The sequence below is a fragment of the Cyphellophora europaea genome (genome assembly GCF_000365145.1).
Source record: "Cyphellophora europaea CBS 101466 unplaced genomic scaffold supercont1.10, whole genome shotgun sequence".
NCBI classification, from domain to species: Eukaryota; Fungi; Ascomycota; class Eurotiomycetes; order Chaetothyriales; family Cyphellophoraceae; genus Cyphellophora; species Cyphellophora europaea.
In genome coordinates, this window is record NW_008481798.1 from 872,347 (window position 1) to 886,092 (window position 13,746).

The 13,746-nt window shown below is 55.2% G+C and overlaps 7 protein-coding genes across 7 annotated transcripts; 4 read left to right on the top strand and 3 right to left on the bottom strand.

Moving 5' to 3' along the window:
• Positions 1-188: 188 nt before the first annotated feature.
• HMPREF1541_09430 (uncharacterized protein) lies at positions 189-1,253 on the top strand (the record flags this gene model as incomplete). The annotated part of the gene is made up of 4 exons (XM_008714104.1): positions 189-278; positions 333-747; positions 875-1,043; positions 1,097-1,253. The coding sequence occupies 4 exons, from the start codon at positions 189-191 to the stop codon at positions 1,251-1,253; spliced, it is 831 nt and encodes a 276-aa protein (XP_008712326.1).
• A 393-nt stretch (positions 1,254-1,646) lies between these two features.
• HMPREF1541_09431 (uncharacterized protein) lies at positions 1,647-2,450 on the top strand (the record flags this gene model as incomplete). Its single annotated transcript, XM_008714105.1, has 1 exon — positions 1,647-2,450. The coding sequence occupies one exon, from the start codon at positions 1,647-1,649 to the stop codon at positions 2,448-2,450; it is 804 nt and encodes a 267-aa protein (XP_008712327.1).
• A 1,465-nt stretch (positions 2,451-3,915) lies between these two features.
• On the top strand, positions 3,916-5,415 carry HMPREF1541_09432 (uncharacterized protein; the record flags this gene model as incomplete). Its single annotated transcript, XM_008714106.1, has 1 exon — positions 3,916-5,415. One exon carries the CDS (start codon positions 3,916-3,918, stop codon positions 5,413-5,415), a length of 1,500 nt encoding a protein of 499 aa, XP_008712328.1.
• A 569-nt stretch (positions 5,416-5,984) lies between these two features.
• Positions 5,985-6,485, bottom strand: HMPREF1541_09433 (uncharacterized protein; the record flags this gene model as incomplete). The annotated part of the gene is made up of 1 exon (XM_008714107.1): positions 5,985-6,485. The coding sequence occupies one exon, from the start codon at positions 6,483-6,485 to the stop codon at positions 5,985-5,987; it is 501 nt and encodes a 166-aa protein (XP_008712329.1).
• Positions 6,486-7,778: 1,293 nt separating this feature from the next.
• On the bottom strand, positions 7,779-8,420 carry HMPREF1541_09434 (uncharacterized protein; the record flags this gene model as incomplete). Its single annotated transcript, XM_008714108.1, has 1 exon — positions 7,779-8,420. One exon carries the CDS (start codon positions 8,418-8,420, stop codon positions 7,779-7,781), a length of 642 nt encoding a protein of 213 aa, XP_008712330.1.
• A 1,382-nt stretch (positions 8,421-9,802) lies between these two features.
• HMPREF1541_09435 (uncharacterized protein) lies at positions 9,803-10,399 on the top strand (the record flags this gene model as incomplete). The annotated part of the gene is made up of 1 exon (XM_008714109.1): positions 9,803-10,399. One exon carries the CDS (start codon positions 9,803-9,805, stop codon positions 10,397-10,399), a length of 597 nt encoding a protein of 198 aa, XP_008712331.1.
• A 687-nt stretch (positions 10,400-11,086) lies between these two features.
• HMPREF1541_09436 (uncharacterized protein) lies at positions 11,087-13,075 on the bottom strand (the record flags this gene model as incomplete). Its single annotated transcript, XM_008714110.1, has 1 exon — positions 11,087-13,075. The coding sequence occupies one exon, from the start codon at positions 13,073-13,075 to the stop codon at positions 11,087-11,089; it is 1,989 nt and encodes a 662-aa protein (XP_008712332.1).
• Positions 13,076-13,746: the final 671 nt, after the last annotated feature.

Consider the following 13,746-nt stretch of genomic DNA (forward strand, 5'->3'; position numbering starts at 1 on the left):
GTCGTTTTGGTGCTGCTCAAGTTTGCACATGCTCGGCCGGTTGGACTTTCCGCAGCCAATAGCAAAAGTGACGTCAGACATCAACGACCAACTATTTACTACGCCATGCGCAAAAGTCGTGCTCCTGCCGTGCCTTGACAACCACGTCCATCGACTTACACTGTTAATTTTGGGCGCAGACTGCAGACATGGACGAACGAGTCAAGAACGTCGCCGCCGAAGAGGCGCGGCAATTCCGTGCCATGACCACAGATGCGGTCAAATCACGAGCCTATCTGGTGAGCAGGATTCTTCCTACACCTACGAAGGTCGTATGAGCTGACACTCTACAGTACCCTATCAAGGGCGTCATCCACTTCGTCTCACACAAAGACCTGTGGAAACCGCTCTTGTCCAAGTTGGCGCCAACGATCAGCACCGGCGTGGTGGTGACGCTCGCCTGCTTCGCCGCCCTGTATCTCCCGCAGGCTGCGGTCATGGCATTCACATCCGGTCCTGTTGCTGCTGTCTCGGCTGCCGTTCTCACCCTGTCCGAAAGCTCTACCATCACGAACCTCATCTCTCGCACCTTTTTCATCGAGGAAGCCCTGATCGATACGTTTGATGGCACGCTGTTGTCCAAAGGGTGCAACAATTTGGTGGAGGAGGGAAGACAGGTCAAGACTGGTGGAGACAATATTCAGCGTCTGGGAAAGCTGATTAAGAAACCGTTCGCAAAGTTTACGCCTAACGCCCTCATTCGTTATTGTAAGTTCCTCTGTAAAATTGTACCGCAGTGCAAAGGACGACTTGCCACCCCTTTCGAAATATCCTCCCGATCTCTTGATGCCGCTACAAAAGTATTCTGACGAGTTTCTGCTGACTTCTGTCTAAGTGTTGTATCTGCCATTGAACTTCATTCCTATCGTTGGTACAGCGATATTCATTGTGCTGCAAGGGAAGCGCAATGGTCCGCAGACGCATCAGAGGTATTTCCAGCTCAAAGAATGGAACAAGCGCCAGAGAGAGGTGTTCGTGGAAGAACATCGAGGTGGATACACTGCGTATGTTGACAGTGGCCGGTGTTCGTGCTTTGAATTGACTAACAGGATTCTAGATTCGGTGTGACGGCTTTCTTGCTCGAGATGATTCCTTTCGCCAATCTCATCTTCGCCTTTACCAACACCGTTGGAGCAGCGCTATGGGCAGCAGATCTGGAAAAGACGGCTACCACGGCCCCCCGCCTACGCGAACAGGCGATGCGGGCTGAATGATCAGTACCTGGAAATGAGCAAGTAGACGGGATGGGGTCAACAGATCGATACGAGAGATTACCGAAGTAAGATATGCCATGTGTTGCTTGCCCGGAGACAAGCCGTGTGCTGCGAGCAGCGAAACATGCTGGGTGATGAAAGCGGCCGAGGTCAACAAGGCAAATCGCGGTTGCCGGGTCGTCGTGGAAGTGACTGCCGTAAGTATACTGTACGATTTGCTACCAAGACCCTGAGTACGATTTGTCTCCGACCAACTTCCACCTTGTTACCACTTATGCTCCAGCTAATCAACGGAATCCTCCTTGCCAAGTTCACGCTCACGCTCACTCATCGGCCGCAGCTTCTCTCGAGCCTTTCAAGATGCCTCTGGTCGTCGTCTTCCTTCTCGTAATCATGGCTTCGGTCGTCCTCTCTACGGGCTCACCTACTGCCCCGACTTCTGCCTCGTTCGCTAACCTCACCACGACGATGACCGTGAACCTCGCTCCATTCCCTGCCCCATCCGACGCCATTCCCATCAACGACACGCTAGCCGCCTACCGTCGTCACTATCAGCCCATCTTCAATATCGATTACCCTGGTCAGGATGCCCTTCCTTGGATCTGGGCTCCAAATTTCGACGAGTGTCTACACCGCTGCGACATGTTCAATGCCAAACACTTGGGCAACGGGACGGTGCTCTGCAAGGCTGCGCTGTTCGCCCCTAGCCGCATCAATGGTCTCAATGACTGCTACCTAAAGTTATCGCTCAATAATCCTCAGCGGGCTAACCTGACACTTATTGGTGGCGTCAAGTTGGCATGTAACGAGACGAGCATATCCGTGGCTCTGCCTACTGTCAGCTTCAACAGCACCTACACTTCGTCGATGACTCCGATAAAGAGCTTCCAGACCAACTCGATCAACCCTAAGCCAACTTCCTCCTCCAGCAAGAGTGATACCGGCCGGCCTTCGATCACCTTCTCCAGCTCGACCATTGAAGAGACTCCGTCTTCAAGCGATACTCACACCAGAGAGACAGGCTTGACTTCAATCACTCTTGACTCGAGCGCGAAGTCTGCCGCCACTACTTCGAGCCTGGACACTTCGCCCACCACATCTCCGCATGCCATCGAAGCTAGTCACTTGACTCCGCCATTGGATTCAGAGCCCGCAGTGTTGACTGTGCCAACGACTGTTCATACGCATAAGATTTGATCGAAGGTTCAACAGAGGTGCACATTCATGGCTTGTTGGCGGATGTAGCTTACGTTGACTTAGATCTTAGCCTGGTCTACGGTCGACCCTTTGCTTCCGATCTAATGTTTTCTTGCCGACATCTTGCCGTCCCCAAACCTTGAACAGGAGATATCAGAAGCATCATCGAGAAATGGGCAACTTGAAGAGAAGATGGTCGAGGTATCCTGATATGTAGTCCACGTCGACTCTCAGCGAGCGATCGAGTGTGACAAGTATTTGTTCACAGCCCTGAAGTTGACACTGATGATACCGAAATGCAAGATGATGAATCAAAGACGCAGTTCCTCTGCACTGGCCATCTTTGACGCTAGATCATTGCTCCCAATATACGATGTTCATCATGCAACGAGTGCTGGCTGAGCCTGTGATTATGAGACGTTCACCAGCCATCGAATATAGCTTCTCACCTCCTTAGTATACCTGCAAGAGAGCATCGAAGGGATTCAGGGTGTCACTCAGCAAAATCCTGAAGCATTATCAGTTTCGCGTGCCGTCGTTGTATACTGTACTGGAGGGTGACGTAAAGGGCTCATCTTGACAGTGCGCTAATTCAACCTCACCATCACCTACGCAGGCCTGGCGTGCTACGCCTACACTCTTCATCAAGCTCTTCTCCCATCTAACAACAACAAAACCCAACAACAATATTGGGTCAACAGACCCAAGATGTCAAATTCAACCTAACCCCTCCTCTCATCCGCAGTTCATCCGCGCGGCGGGCATCATTGGCCCCATCCCTGTCCAGGAATCCTCCAAGCCCACCTTTTTCCCCGCGCTGAGATCTACCGATTCAAGCAGTTGAGACGCGGAGGTGGCCTTCGCCCTCTTTTCCCCATTGCATGCTTTTCCCTGCTGACGCTTTGCTTGGTTGCTCCTCCTCGCCGCGAACAACTGAGGGGAAAGATGCAGGCGTGACCACTTTTTCCAACCATTGACCCGCAAATATGTGCTACGCGATCAGATCGTGGTGGAAGGATATGGAAGTTCATGTTTTCCTTGCCCCTACCAGGCTGGGGTATAAGAGAGCAGGTTCGTGTGAAAGCATGAGTTGTAACTATTTGTTAGAGCTTCTCTTGACAGACTGCCGCCCGCTTATCAGATAGTGCTCTGGCTCTTGTGTGCCTCGATACGAATTAGACGGCTCAAGCTCTGACGTTACCCGGTCCAGCTCGTCGCATTACATAGCTAGCTACAGCTGATACGCGTCCCCTTCCCCGCCCTGACTGGTCCTGGACCCGAACATCGACAAGGCTTTGACCAAGAAGCTATTTTCTACAGCATCTCTGTTGTTTGGCTGACTTCTGGGTGCACCTTCCGCCACGTGCATACCCCTCGGCTGGGCTTATAGTCCCCTCAACTCTCTTCTGTTTCATCGTCGAGAGCTGCCTGTTCCATCTTATCTGGCATTATCCAATTTTCCACTATGGCTTCAGACTCAGACGGTACTTTCCCCTCGTCATTGTCCACCTCTACCTCCCTCCCCACCAGTTCCTCTCCCTCCGTTGGCAACACCACCACCACCGCTTCTAAACCCTCCTCCACCTCAACCATCCCGTCCCCCCAACCCCACCAGCACACGCTCTCCCCCGAGACAACGCCCCTCAGCCCCGTCAAATCCCCCACTGACGCCGCCCTCCCAGCCTCATACCCGCTCGCCGCGCAAATCCCCATCAGCAGCTTCGCCACGCTGCCCACCTTCCCCCCCGAAGCCTCGCACCTGCGCGCCCTGACCCTGACCGCCGACCTCCCCCTAACCGAGTACCAGAACCTGCTCAAAGGCGGCGAGTACGCGCTCCCGGAGCCGCCGCAGTCCATCACGCACCTGACGCTCGAGCTCTTCAGCCTGGGTTTCCCGGGACGCAACCCGCACTGGCTGGCCAATCTGGCGCGCGCGCTGCCCAACCTCAAGAGCGTCACTTTCTTCAGCTGCCTGATTGACGGGCTGGACGACGCGAGCCGCGCGGACGCGCTCGAGTTCTTCGACTTGGCGCGCGTGCTGCGCGAGTGTCATGTCATCGATAGCTTTGCCAGGCCAGGGTTTTGGTCACAGGTGGGGAAGCTGTGGGCTGAAAGGGCGAGGGATGCGGCGCTGGAGAGGGAGGCCGATGGGGCGGCGAATGGGGCAGCGAATGGGGAGGGGATGGATGATGGGGGTGTCAAGGTCGTGGAGGTGAGTTATACGTATCGCGGCCATGAGGACAGTGATTTCCTGGCGCGCTGTCATGGCGAGGAGCTGGCGGCGTTGGCGGTGTCGGGGCTCGTGGGGTTTGGGGCCGGGATGGTGGAGGAGTCAGAGGGTGATACTGAACTGGGGGACGGGAAGGAGATCGAGGCGGGAGATGAGAAGAAGGGGAAGGTCGGTGGCATTCTGCCCTACGCGAGCGATTCCCGCGCCGCGGAGGGCGTGAAGACCAAGTTCAAGGAACTGGCAGCGGCGGGTGACCTGGCGGGCTTGAAAGTGCTGAATCTGGGCTTGTGGACGCTCAGCGTGTCAGACATCAAAGAGCTGCTGAGCGGCATAAAGCTGCAGGAAGGCGGCACCGGCCTCATCGACCTGACGCTCTCGGTCTTGATGAGCGAAGGCTGGGCACAGGGTCTGGTGGACGCGCTGGCGGCATCGCCCGCCGTGCTCAAGAACCTCGAAGGCATCGAAATCATCGGCGTGCCCAGCATGTCGAAGCCCAAGGGCAGTGCGTCGGGCCCGGCCAAGACGGACGAGCAGATCGACAATATCATGGACACGGGCGACGAGGATTGGGCGTCGGCGGCGGGTGTGAAAGTGTTGGATGAAAAGGAGGTGGCGCTGTTGGGGGAAAAGTGCCCAAGGCTGGCGAAGGTCGATATGAGTATCCTGAAGGCGAAGAAGGCGGGGCTGGTGGGGTTTGTGAGGGAGGGACCAGGCGAGGCGTGGAAGAAGGCTTAGAGAAAGGGAGATAGCTATCTGCTGTCGTTTCTGACATTGCTAGATTGGGGGAGATTGAGGGTGGAGGTTGGAGTGCTTACAGATGAGATGGCGTCGCAACTTGGGATCTTCGAGGACATATACACAATCATCATAAAATAGAGTGTGGAAAGAACTCGATATTGCCTTTGTAGCTGCACGCGGAGCATCATTACTGAGTCTGAAGATGTATGCCTTCGAGAGACCGCTGAGGGGGGCATCGACGCGCCAAGACTTTCACTGCCTACCTAACGACCGTCAGGCGTATTCCCATACACCTTTGTGGCGTTGGCAGAGTTCACTGCGAGCGCAGCGCCGCACAAGAAACCTGCGCCGCTAGGACACACATACCCGCGTCCAGCAGCCCCAAAAAATAGGGCTGCGCCGACGCTATCGCCCCAGGGAACCCTTTCAATTCGCCCCTTCACAGACTTTCGAACAAAAAAGGTAACAGGTTTTGTTTCCTCCTCCTTCTCATGAGACTACCCGGGGGTCCAACCGCTTGGATTCCATCCCAAAACGCCCCCCCCCTTCTACGCACCAAACCCTCATCACTCCCTAATCTCCCACCCCGCCACCTCTATCTCCACCCCCCTCTTCTTACTCCCAAACGCCCTGACCGCCTCATAATACAGGTCCGCCACGCCGCGACACACGCCCTCCAGCCCGCCCTCGCTCGCGCACTGCGCGTACATGTCGTCGCGGAAATTGTCGTCGATGGTCTCACGCGCCGGCTCCGTGAAGCGGTCCTGGGCCTTGTAGTTGCGGTAGCCGAAGTCGTGGCGCTGGCACGAAGCCAGGAAATCAAAGCCCAGAGGATTGTCGGGCGAGGCGGTGCAGCCGTTGGAAGTCCAGTCGAGTTCCGGGGGGGATTGGGCGGAGCGGGCGGATTGGAATTCGGACATGCTGGTGGTGAAGATGAGGCGGTCGGTCTCTTCTTCGAGGGCGGGGGTTTGGCGGGGGGCGTTGAAGGAGGGGAGGGCGGTGGTGAGGTGGGGGAGGGGGGAGAGGAGGAGGAGGACGAGGGGGTGGGTTAGGGGGGAGATGTGCATGGTTGGGGAAGGCACGGAGGCTTCTGGGATGGGCTGCTGGGGATTGGGAGGTGACGGCGTCCAGCGCAGGACGGGTCAGTTGGCCTCGTGATTGGGGTTGGGAGCCTTCTGGATCGAAGTTGAAGAGGCGGAGGCGGAGGCCGTGGGCTGCCCTTTCTTATGCGGCCACAGCACCCAAAAGCAAATGCAAAATGCACACATTACCTTTGGATTCTGCACGATATAAGCAAGGCAAGTCAAGTGACGTGCATTAGCGAATACCGCCGGTCGCCAAACCAAGATCTACCTTGGCCGCGACAGGAAGCTCACATTCCTTGTTTCGTGAGCCTCCCAACCCCACAATCCACAGCCTGTGCCAGTGGCCGTCTGCAGTTGCGCCACGCGCTTCGCCCGCCTTCCGGACGTGGCCGAGGCAAGCACAGAAGCAAGCGAGGCAAGGTACTGCCGGCTGCATCGTCTGGTACAGCGGTTGTGGTCATTGGTAGGAGGCTGTAACAAGGCGCTTCGCAAAACCAGGCACGTTGGTGGGCGGAAGGGTGCTGATTGGCTGAGATGGGGTGTCGCTTCAGCCAAGTTCATGGCGGAATGGGCGATCAGATCGGGGAGGGTGGCGTTTCAGGCAGTGATTTGCCTTGCCAAGACGTGGATGTCGTATTCCTGCACCGTGTGCGCACGAGATGGAAGTGATGGTGTTGGGTGAGGTTGTGTACATTAAAAATGTACTCGGCGCGAAGTGCATAAAGGCACCAGCTGGTCCGGCACGTGCCTGTGGTATGCATCTTCTAAATACAGAGCGGAGCATAGATAACCCGAGCTTTCTTTAGCAATGTGAGAGAAAGAGACCACTAGATGTCTCTGAGGTCTCTGAGCTCTCGTACTCCAAATCGGACTCTGTGTACCCCAAACCCGTAGTCAAACGTGGTCACAGCGGGTGCGCTACAATTCCTGGATAGGAAGGTATTATATCAGGCCGCCATTAAATCCGTCCCTTGCGTGTCTATACCGCCGCAGACACGTGCTCGTCTATGTCGCCAGACAGCTTCTCACGGCATATCCTTTCCCATTTCGACGCTTCTTGGTTTGTGGGTGAGACAAGCGAAGTCATTTCAAAATGCAGCAACCGAAGGCTTGATACTGTTGCTGGCATGGGCAATGTGAGCCCATCGGATGGTGAACACAACTGGGGTCGGCTGTGTCTTCGTGTCGAGAACCATCCTTCCTTGTGCTCTAGATCTCTGCAAGGGCAAGACAAAGCCTTGGTTGGTTCTAAAGACACTCACGTCTTCGCATTCTTCAGTTCGGAGGGTCTGACGCAATCTCGAGTCCAGGTCTGGTCAGCCCGAAGACGAGCAGATCGCATCTCCGGCCCATTTTGTAAACGGCCGCCTTGAGCCTGCCCTCTTGAGTGAAGCCAAGCTTGAGCAAGACCTTGACGCTGGCAGGGTTCCATGAGTAGACAGTAGCCTCCAGGCGATCCAGCTCGGGATAGGCCTCCCATGTCCAGGTGATGAAGGCTCGGACGACTTCCGGCGCAAATCCTTTGCCCCAGTGCTCCTCTGCGATCCAGTAGCCAAGTCTGGCGGTCCGCTCTTCGACATCCGTCTGGAAGATAAGGCCAGTAGCGCCGATGAACTCGCCATCGAGGGCGATGGCCCAGTCGAGTGGAGCTTTGGTGCCTTCAGGGATGTCCTGAACGGTGGGGGATGAAACGTTGGAGATGGCACGCCATTGCTTGTGGTCTCGCACGAAGGCCACGAATGCGTGAGCACTGTCGGTGGTGTAAGGATGAGGCCAGCGGTTCGTCATGTTCCTTTCGACTTTAACGTTGTTGCCATGCTTCGCCATGCTGGGTGCATCGGAGTGGAGGAGCGGTCGGACGGCCAGACCGCGGGTTAGAGTCAGGAGCGGTGTGGGCGTGTCAAAGGTGGTAGCCATGATGGATTATTGAACTCGAAGCTGTAAGAACAACACAAGTGTCTCTTCAGCTCGCGTATAGGCAGGTACTTGAGGTATGCTCTCAGCTCACGCATGAGTCACGTTGTGCAAAGCGTGTTTAAACGAGGTGCTAAAGACGGGAACGAACAGACTTCCTCCGGGAGCTAAGTTACCCTGTCATTATGAGTAACAAGGAACCAGACTCGGCTTCGGTTGCAATGCGGAATGTGCAACGTGCATGAGATACTACATCAAAAGGCCTGGGAACGAAGAGACGGAAGGGCGCCTTAAATGCCAAGCCCTGAATACGGCAAAGTTTGCCTCGTTTCCCCGATCAGATTCCCAAAATAGGCGAAACGATGAATAGAGTCATTATTGTCGACCGGGCTACAGGCGAGAGACAACACAAGCAGTGGCTCGCAGACCAAGCACGCCTCAGACAAGCCGCCAGAGATGCTGCGCAGTAGGGCCAGGTCTACCAGGTGATCCAACTCAAGCACCATCGATCAGCGCGAATCTGGCACATCCGGTTCAGCAGACGCAGCCTCTTCAGCAGGCGCAACCAGCTCAGCAGATGACGGGACCTGCCACGGCCGTGAAGTACAGATGCTATAGCTGCAACGGGCTCTACTCTTCGTGCTATTACGTTGCCAAAACTCATGCTCCTAATGCCCACAAGAGAGAGCTTATTCAAGAACCTTACCAGCCCGGCCGCGTTGCTGCAATCGAGGTCGATGCAGCCGCCGAGAAACCGATCAAAATGGTGTACGACAACGAGCTGTTCAGGCAGCTGCCACAATTCTCCCTCATCTGCGATTAACTCCGCGACCTCATGTTTCCGGCAGCTGCTTACTATTCTGACCGACTATGGTTACTCACCGAGAGCAATAAACAAACAGATCTACTCGGCGCTTGCAATTAGCGAAGAAACCCGCACCCACGCATTGAGCCTCTTCGGAAAGTTCAGCTTCGTCGTCCAGCTCAAGGTGACATGTGATGATGCCACCCGGGCCAACGAGATCGAGGAACAGCTGCTCCGAGATTGTCCTTTGCTGCCACCTTTGCTTGCAGGCCAGCTCGGAAGATCTGCTCTGTCCATCTATCTTGAGCTTCGACCCAACAGACTAGCTGGCAAGAGCTATAGGACGTAACTCATTCGTCACGTTCACAACAGTGGTCACCGAGCAATGCTTCTCACTGCTGATAGGCACTCTCAGAAATGCAGCAGTAGATGAAACATTAAAATCGTTGCGTGTCGTCTACAAGCCATACGCGAGCGAGCCGAGAAATGGCTGGATCAAGCAAGTCACGACGCAACATCTCGGCTTTCTGAGGGGCATTACCCAAGCTCACTTGGTACGAAGATGGTGACATGGTCAAGAATGCGACTACCGAGACCCGAGCGCCAGATAGCTGATGCGTTAGACGATGTCCAGCAGGGCAAAGCCGACAACGACGACAACGATACTCTGAGCGAGCACCACCGTCGGCCAGCGCCAACCCCAAGTGTCGTCTCAACCGCGCACCACGGCGCAGACGTCGAGGACACCGCCACGCTCCACGCTCCCCCATCGCCCTCGGTCTACTCCGTTTCGATCATCACCCGCGACACATTCGACCGCTTCGGCGAAGACGACCTCAGCACCACCGACCTCTTCCATCGCTACCCCTGCTCGCTGATGGTGCACGATGCGCGCATGGCGCTGAAAGACCTGCACCACGCGCGCCTCACGCTGCCCCCCGACTCCCCAGACGCTATACTCGCCAAGGATACCATGCGGCGCCTACTGGAAGCCTTTGAGCACGAGCACGAGTTCGGCGAGGACGAGGGTCTGGAGGAGCCGGTCACGGAGCGGTGTGGGCGTGGCACGCACAAGCCGTTTACGTGGACGGCGGACAAGAGGCTGTTGAAAGAGGCGAGGGGTTGGCGGAGAGGCAGAGGAGGCCCGAGGGGTGGGAGGAGGGGATGCGTGAGATGAGGGTGGTGGTGGGGAGGGCGTTGGACGAGATGTTTGGAGGCGGATAGGAGGGCGCGAGGTGGTGATTGGGTTAGAGCTTTGGGGGAGGGGGGGGGGGCAATGTCGGGGTCTGATGGTGGGCGGGCGCCTCGTGAGCATCAAGGCGGCAGAAGACTGCGGGCTGGCCCTGGGTGCGGGAGGCCTCTGGATAATACTACGGGCTTTCAGTCGTGCATAGGTGAATGGTGACTTCGCATTCTACGATCACAGAGCTCAGAATGCAGATACATGTTTTGCAAGGCAGTTTTTCTTTTTTTTTAAAAAAAAATTGTGTTTTCTGATCTTGGTTTTCTATCTAATTTATGCTATGAACTCAATTGCTGTGCACTGCGCCTCTATGCTACGTATGGCAGTCGGCAAGGCGTGACAGATGAAAATCGGACCGCTGGTGGTGTTGAAACGCCTGGTCGGGTATCTCGAGTTCGTGAAAGTCGTTGAAAGTGCGATAATGGATAAAGTGCTTGATGCGCTAGGGCAGGCCTGCTGCCAGAGCGTAGCGAGTGCAAGAGTACTGAAGGTGTGGATGAATGGGAGACATGACTGGGACGGTAGATCATTGTGTGGAAGTGAGGGTCGATATGCTGACGATGAGCACTTGGAGGCGATGTTCTGTTGCCAAAGCGAAGAGAGAGGTGTGTGATTTTGCCCTCAGGACTTGCACATCCAGTGATCATGCGAATCGTGGCGGATAACGACCGGATAGCGGCGAGCCGGGCGCTGATCGATGCCAACGGCGACTTCATTTGCAGCAGTTGGCGGCTTGTAACCGACGGCGTACATGTGCTTGTTGCGCTCGCGATCGAGCAGACGGCCGTTGAGGCGGAGGAGACGGACGCGGTCCTCATCATAGACCTCGAGGTCCTTAGCCGGGGGGGTTGAAGCGCCGTCAGCAGCCTCAACGACGCGGAGGAGGTTGTTGCGCTTGTCAGTGTACTGGTAGGCAAGGAAGACGAGGTTCTTGCGATTGAGAATTCTGTCTGTGCGAGTGGCATCTTCTTCGCCTGGAGGAGCGTGATTGCTGTCCTTGAGATGGAAGGGGGAGAAGGACAGCACGCCGAAGTTGTCGATCGTGAGGTGACGGACGAGATAGTGGTGGACTGACAGGGTTTGAGTGCCTACTGCAAGGTGGTCTGTGTCCTCAGTCAAGAACTCATTGTGCGCAGTGAGCTCCTCGTTATGCGGAACGTATGCGGAAGGGATCTTTTCGTTATCTGTGACAATCAACTTGTCGGAGATGTAGTAACGTTCCAGGTTGTCGCCGAGGCTGGTGACAAAGTCAAAGCCGTTGTGAGCAAAGTCGGAAAGGTAGTCCATGTGAAGTTCAAAATTTCGGAGGCTCGTGATATCCTTGACATCTGCTTTGAGAGAAGCAATGAGCTCCCCAACTTCATGACGGTCGTAGCGGAGGTGGCTCAGCGCATTGTCATAGATAGTAGGCTCAATGCAGATACGTAGCGACTTGAGCTTAACTCTATCAGCACGCATCGCGGCAAGGTGTAGGAGGTCTTTGGTCTGCCTGAGCCAATTGAGGTTCGAGCCAGGAACAGGGCCGGCTTGATGTGAAGGCTTAGGAACGATCCAAGAGAGCTTCTCAACCGTCACAAGGGAATGTTTGACCACAGACGATGACCAGACCATCGCATTGGCACTGATCTCCAATTCCAACAGCGGTGGCAGATTCTTGACATCTAGAGGGATAGCCGCGCCGAAAGCAGCATGTCGCAGAGTAGGATCATATGCATTCCGAGCAGCAGATTCCCATTCGTAAGACAGAGAGGTGCGTTTGTCCGGAATGATTGACAGCTTGGTCAGGTTTGGCTTGTTGTTGATAACCTGGTTGAACGTGACTGGAACATTGGCGTTGGAGAGGACAAGGGTATCAAGGTTTCGAAGCTTCATCAGAGTGTTGATGAACTCTGCTCGATAAGCAAATCTCTGACCTGAGACTGGCAGCTGTCTGGATGATTTCTCCTGTTGGAGACCGCAAGAGCCAAGATTGGTTTCTGTGCCATAGGCGTCTTTACCGGTGAAAAGCAGCTTCAGCTCTGTCAGAGGGAGGGTTTGAATGGCGACTTTGAGAGCTCCGAGTAGCTTGGGATGAAGATCAAGAGGCACCTCAAGTGACAGGGACTTGAAGCTTCTCAATACTAAAGACTTTGAGACGAGCGAGACCTTGCCTGTCTTGCTGCAGAACTCGACACCTTCCTTGAAGAACGGCATGTTCAGAAAGGCCTTGATCTTGTTCTGGCGCACGAGCCAGTGCTGCCAGTAGGCAGTATCCAACTCGTGATAGAATTGACGGCTCACCAATAACAGGGAGTCGTAAGTAGTGGTCGGGGTAGTGCTCAGGTCAGAAGCCGTGTCTTTGGCATCAAGCTCCATGAAGTTGTAGATGAGCAGACGGACATCCTCGGGGGCACCTAGGAGAGATGCTTCGGGATAAACCTTTGCAGCACGACCGACTGTTGCGCGAGCTGGGTCGAACCAGGCTGGAGGTGTGCTCAGGGAGGAAGGAGTGGGAGCAGGCTCGCCTCTACGAGCACCTAGCTGCTGACGTAGTGTACCGGCAGTTCCTTGTTTCTTTGCGAGTTCCCAAGCGAGAAGCTGCTCACCCTTGAGAACCTTTACGGAAGCCATGTTGAATATGAGTTGAGTGTTGATAGATGTAAGGTGAAGGTGCAGGTGCCCTGACGTTGCTGCTGCTGCAGTTCGATAGGATGTGGGTAGAGGGAAGGGAATGTGCGTTTTTAGATCGGGCCAGCCGATACTCAATGAGAAGAGATATGATGTAGAGATGGAAGTCGTGCGAAGCAGAAGTGGTATGGAGGTATGAAGTTGATGCGGAGGATGAAGATAGAAGCAGAAGAAGTCGAAGATGCGAGAAGGTGTATAGCATGTGAGGAACCTGATGGTCAATGGCCCACTTTTCGAACTTGAATAGCGAGGGGGCTGGTGAATAGAATGTATAGGATGAATAGCAAGGAAGAGGGCCGAGAAAGGGCTGGTGATCATTCACTGTACCTCCGCTGGGATCCCGCGACATTCAGGGGCTGGGTCAACCCGCGCTATCAAAGTGCGTTGAGTCAGGACAGGGAGACGCATCGAGACCTGTATCCGAATCCTATGTCAACAAGGACGTACAAGCGATGCGATGCGAGCGAATGGTTGACTCGCGTAGACCACCAAGTCCGCCACGGAAGGGCAACTGAAGAATTTGGTGGATACCCCATACCTACTCAAAGGCTAGCATGGACGCATGTTCCGTTTATGAGCTTGTCGACAGATTCCCGCTGGCGCGCTCCAGCTCA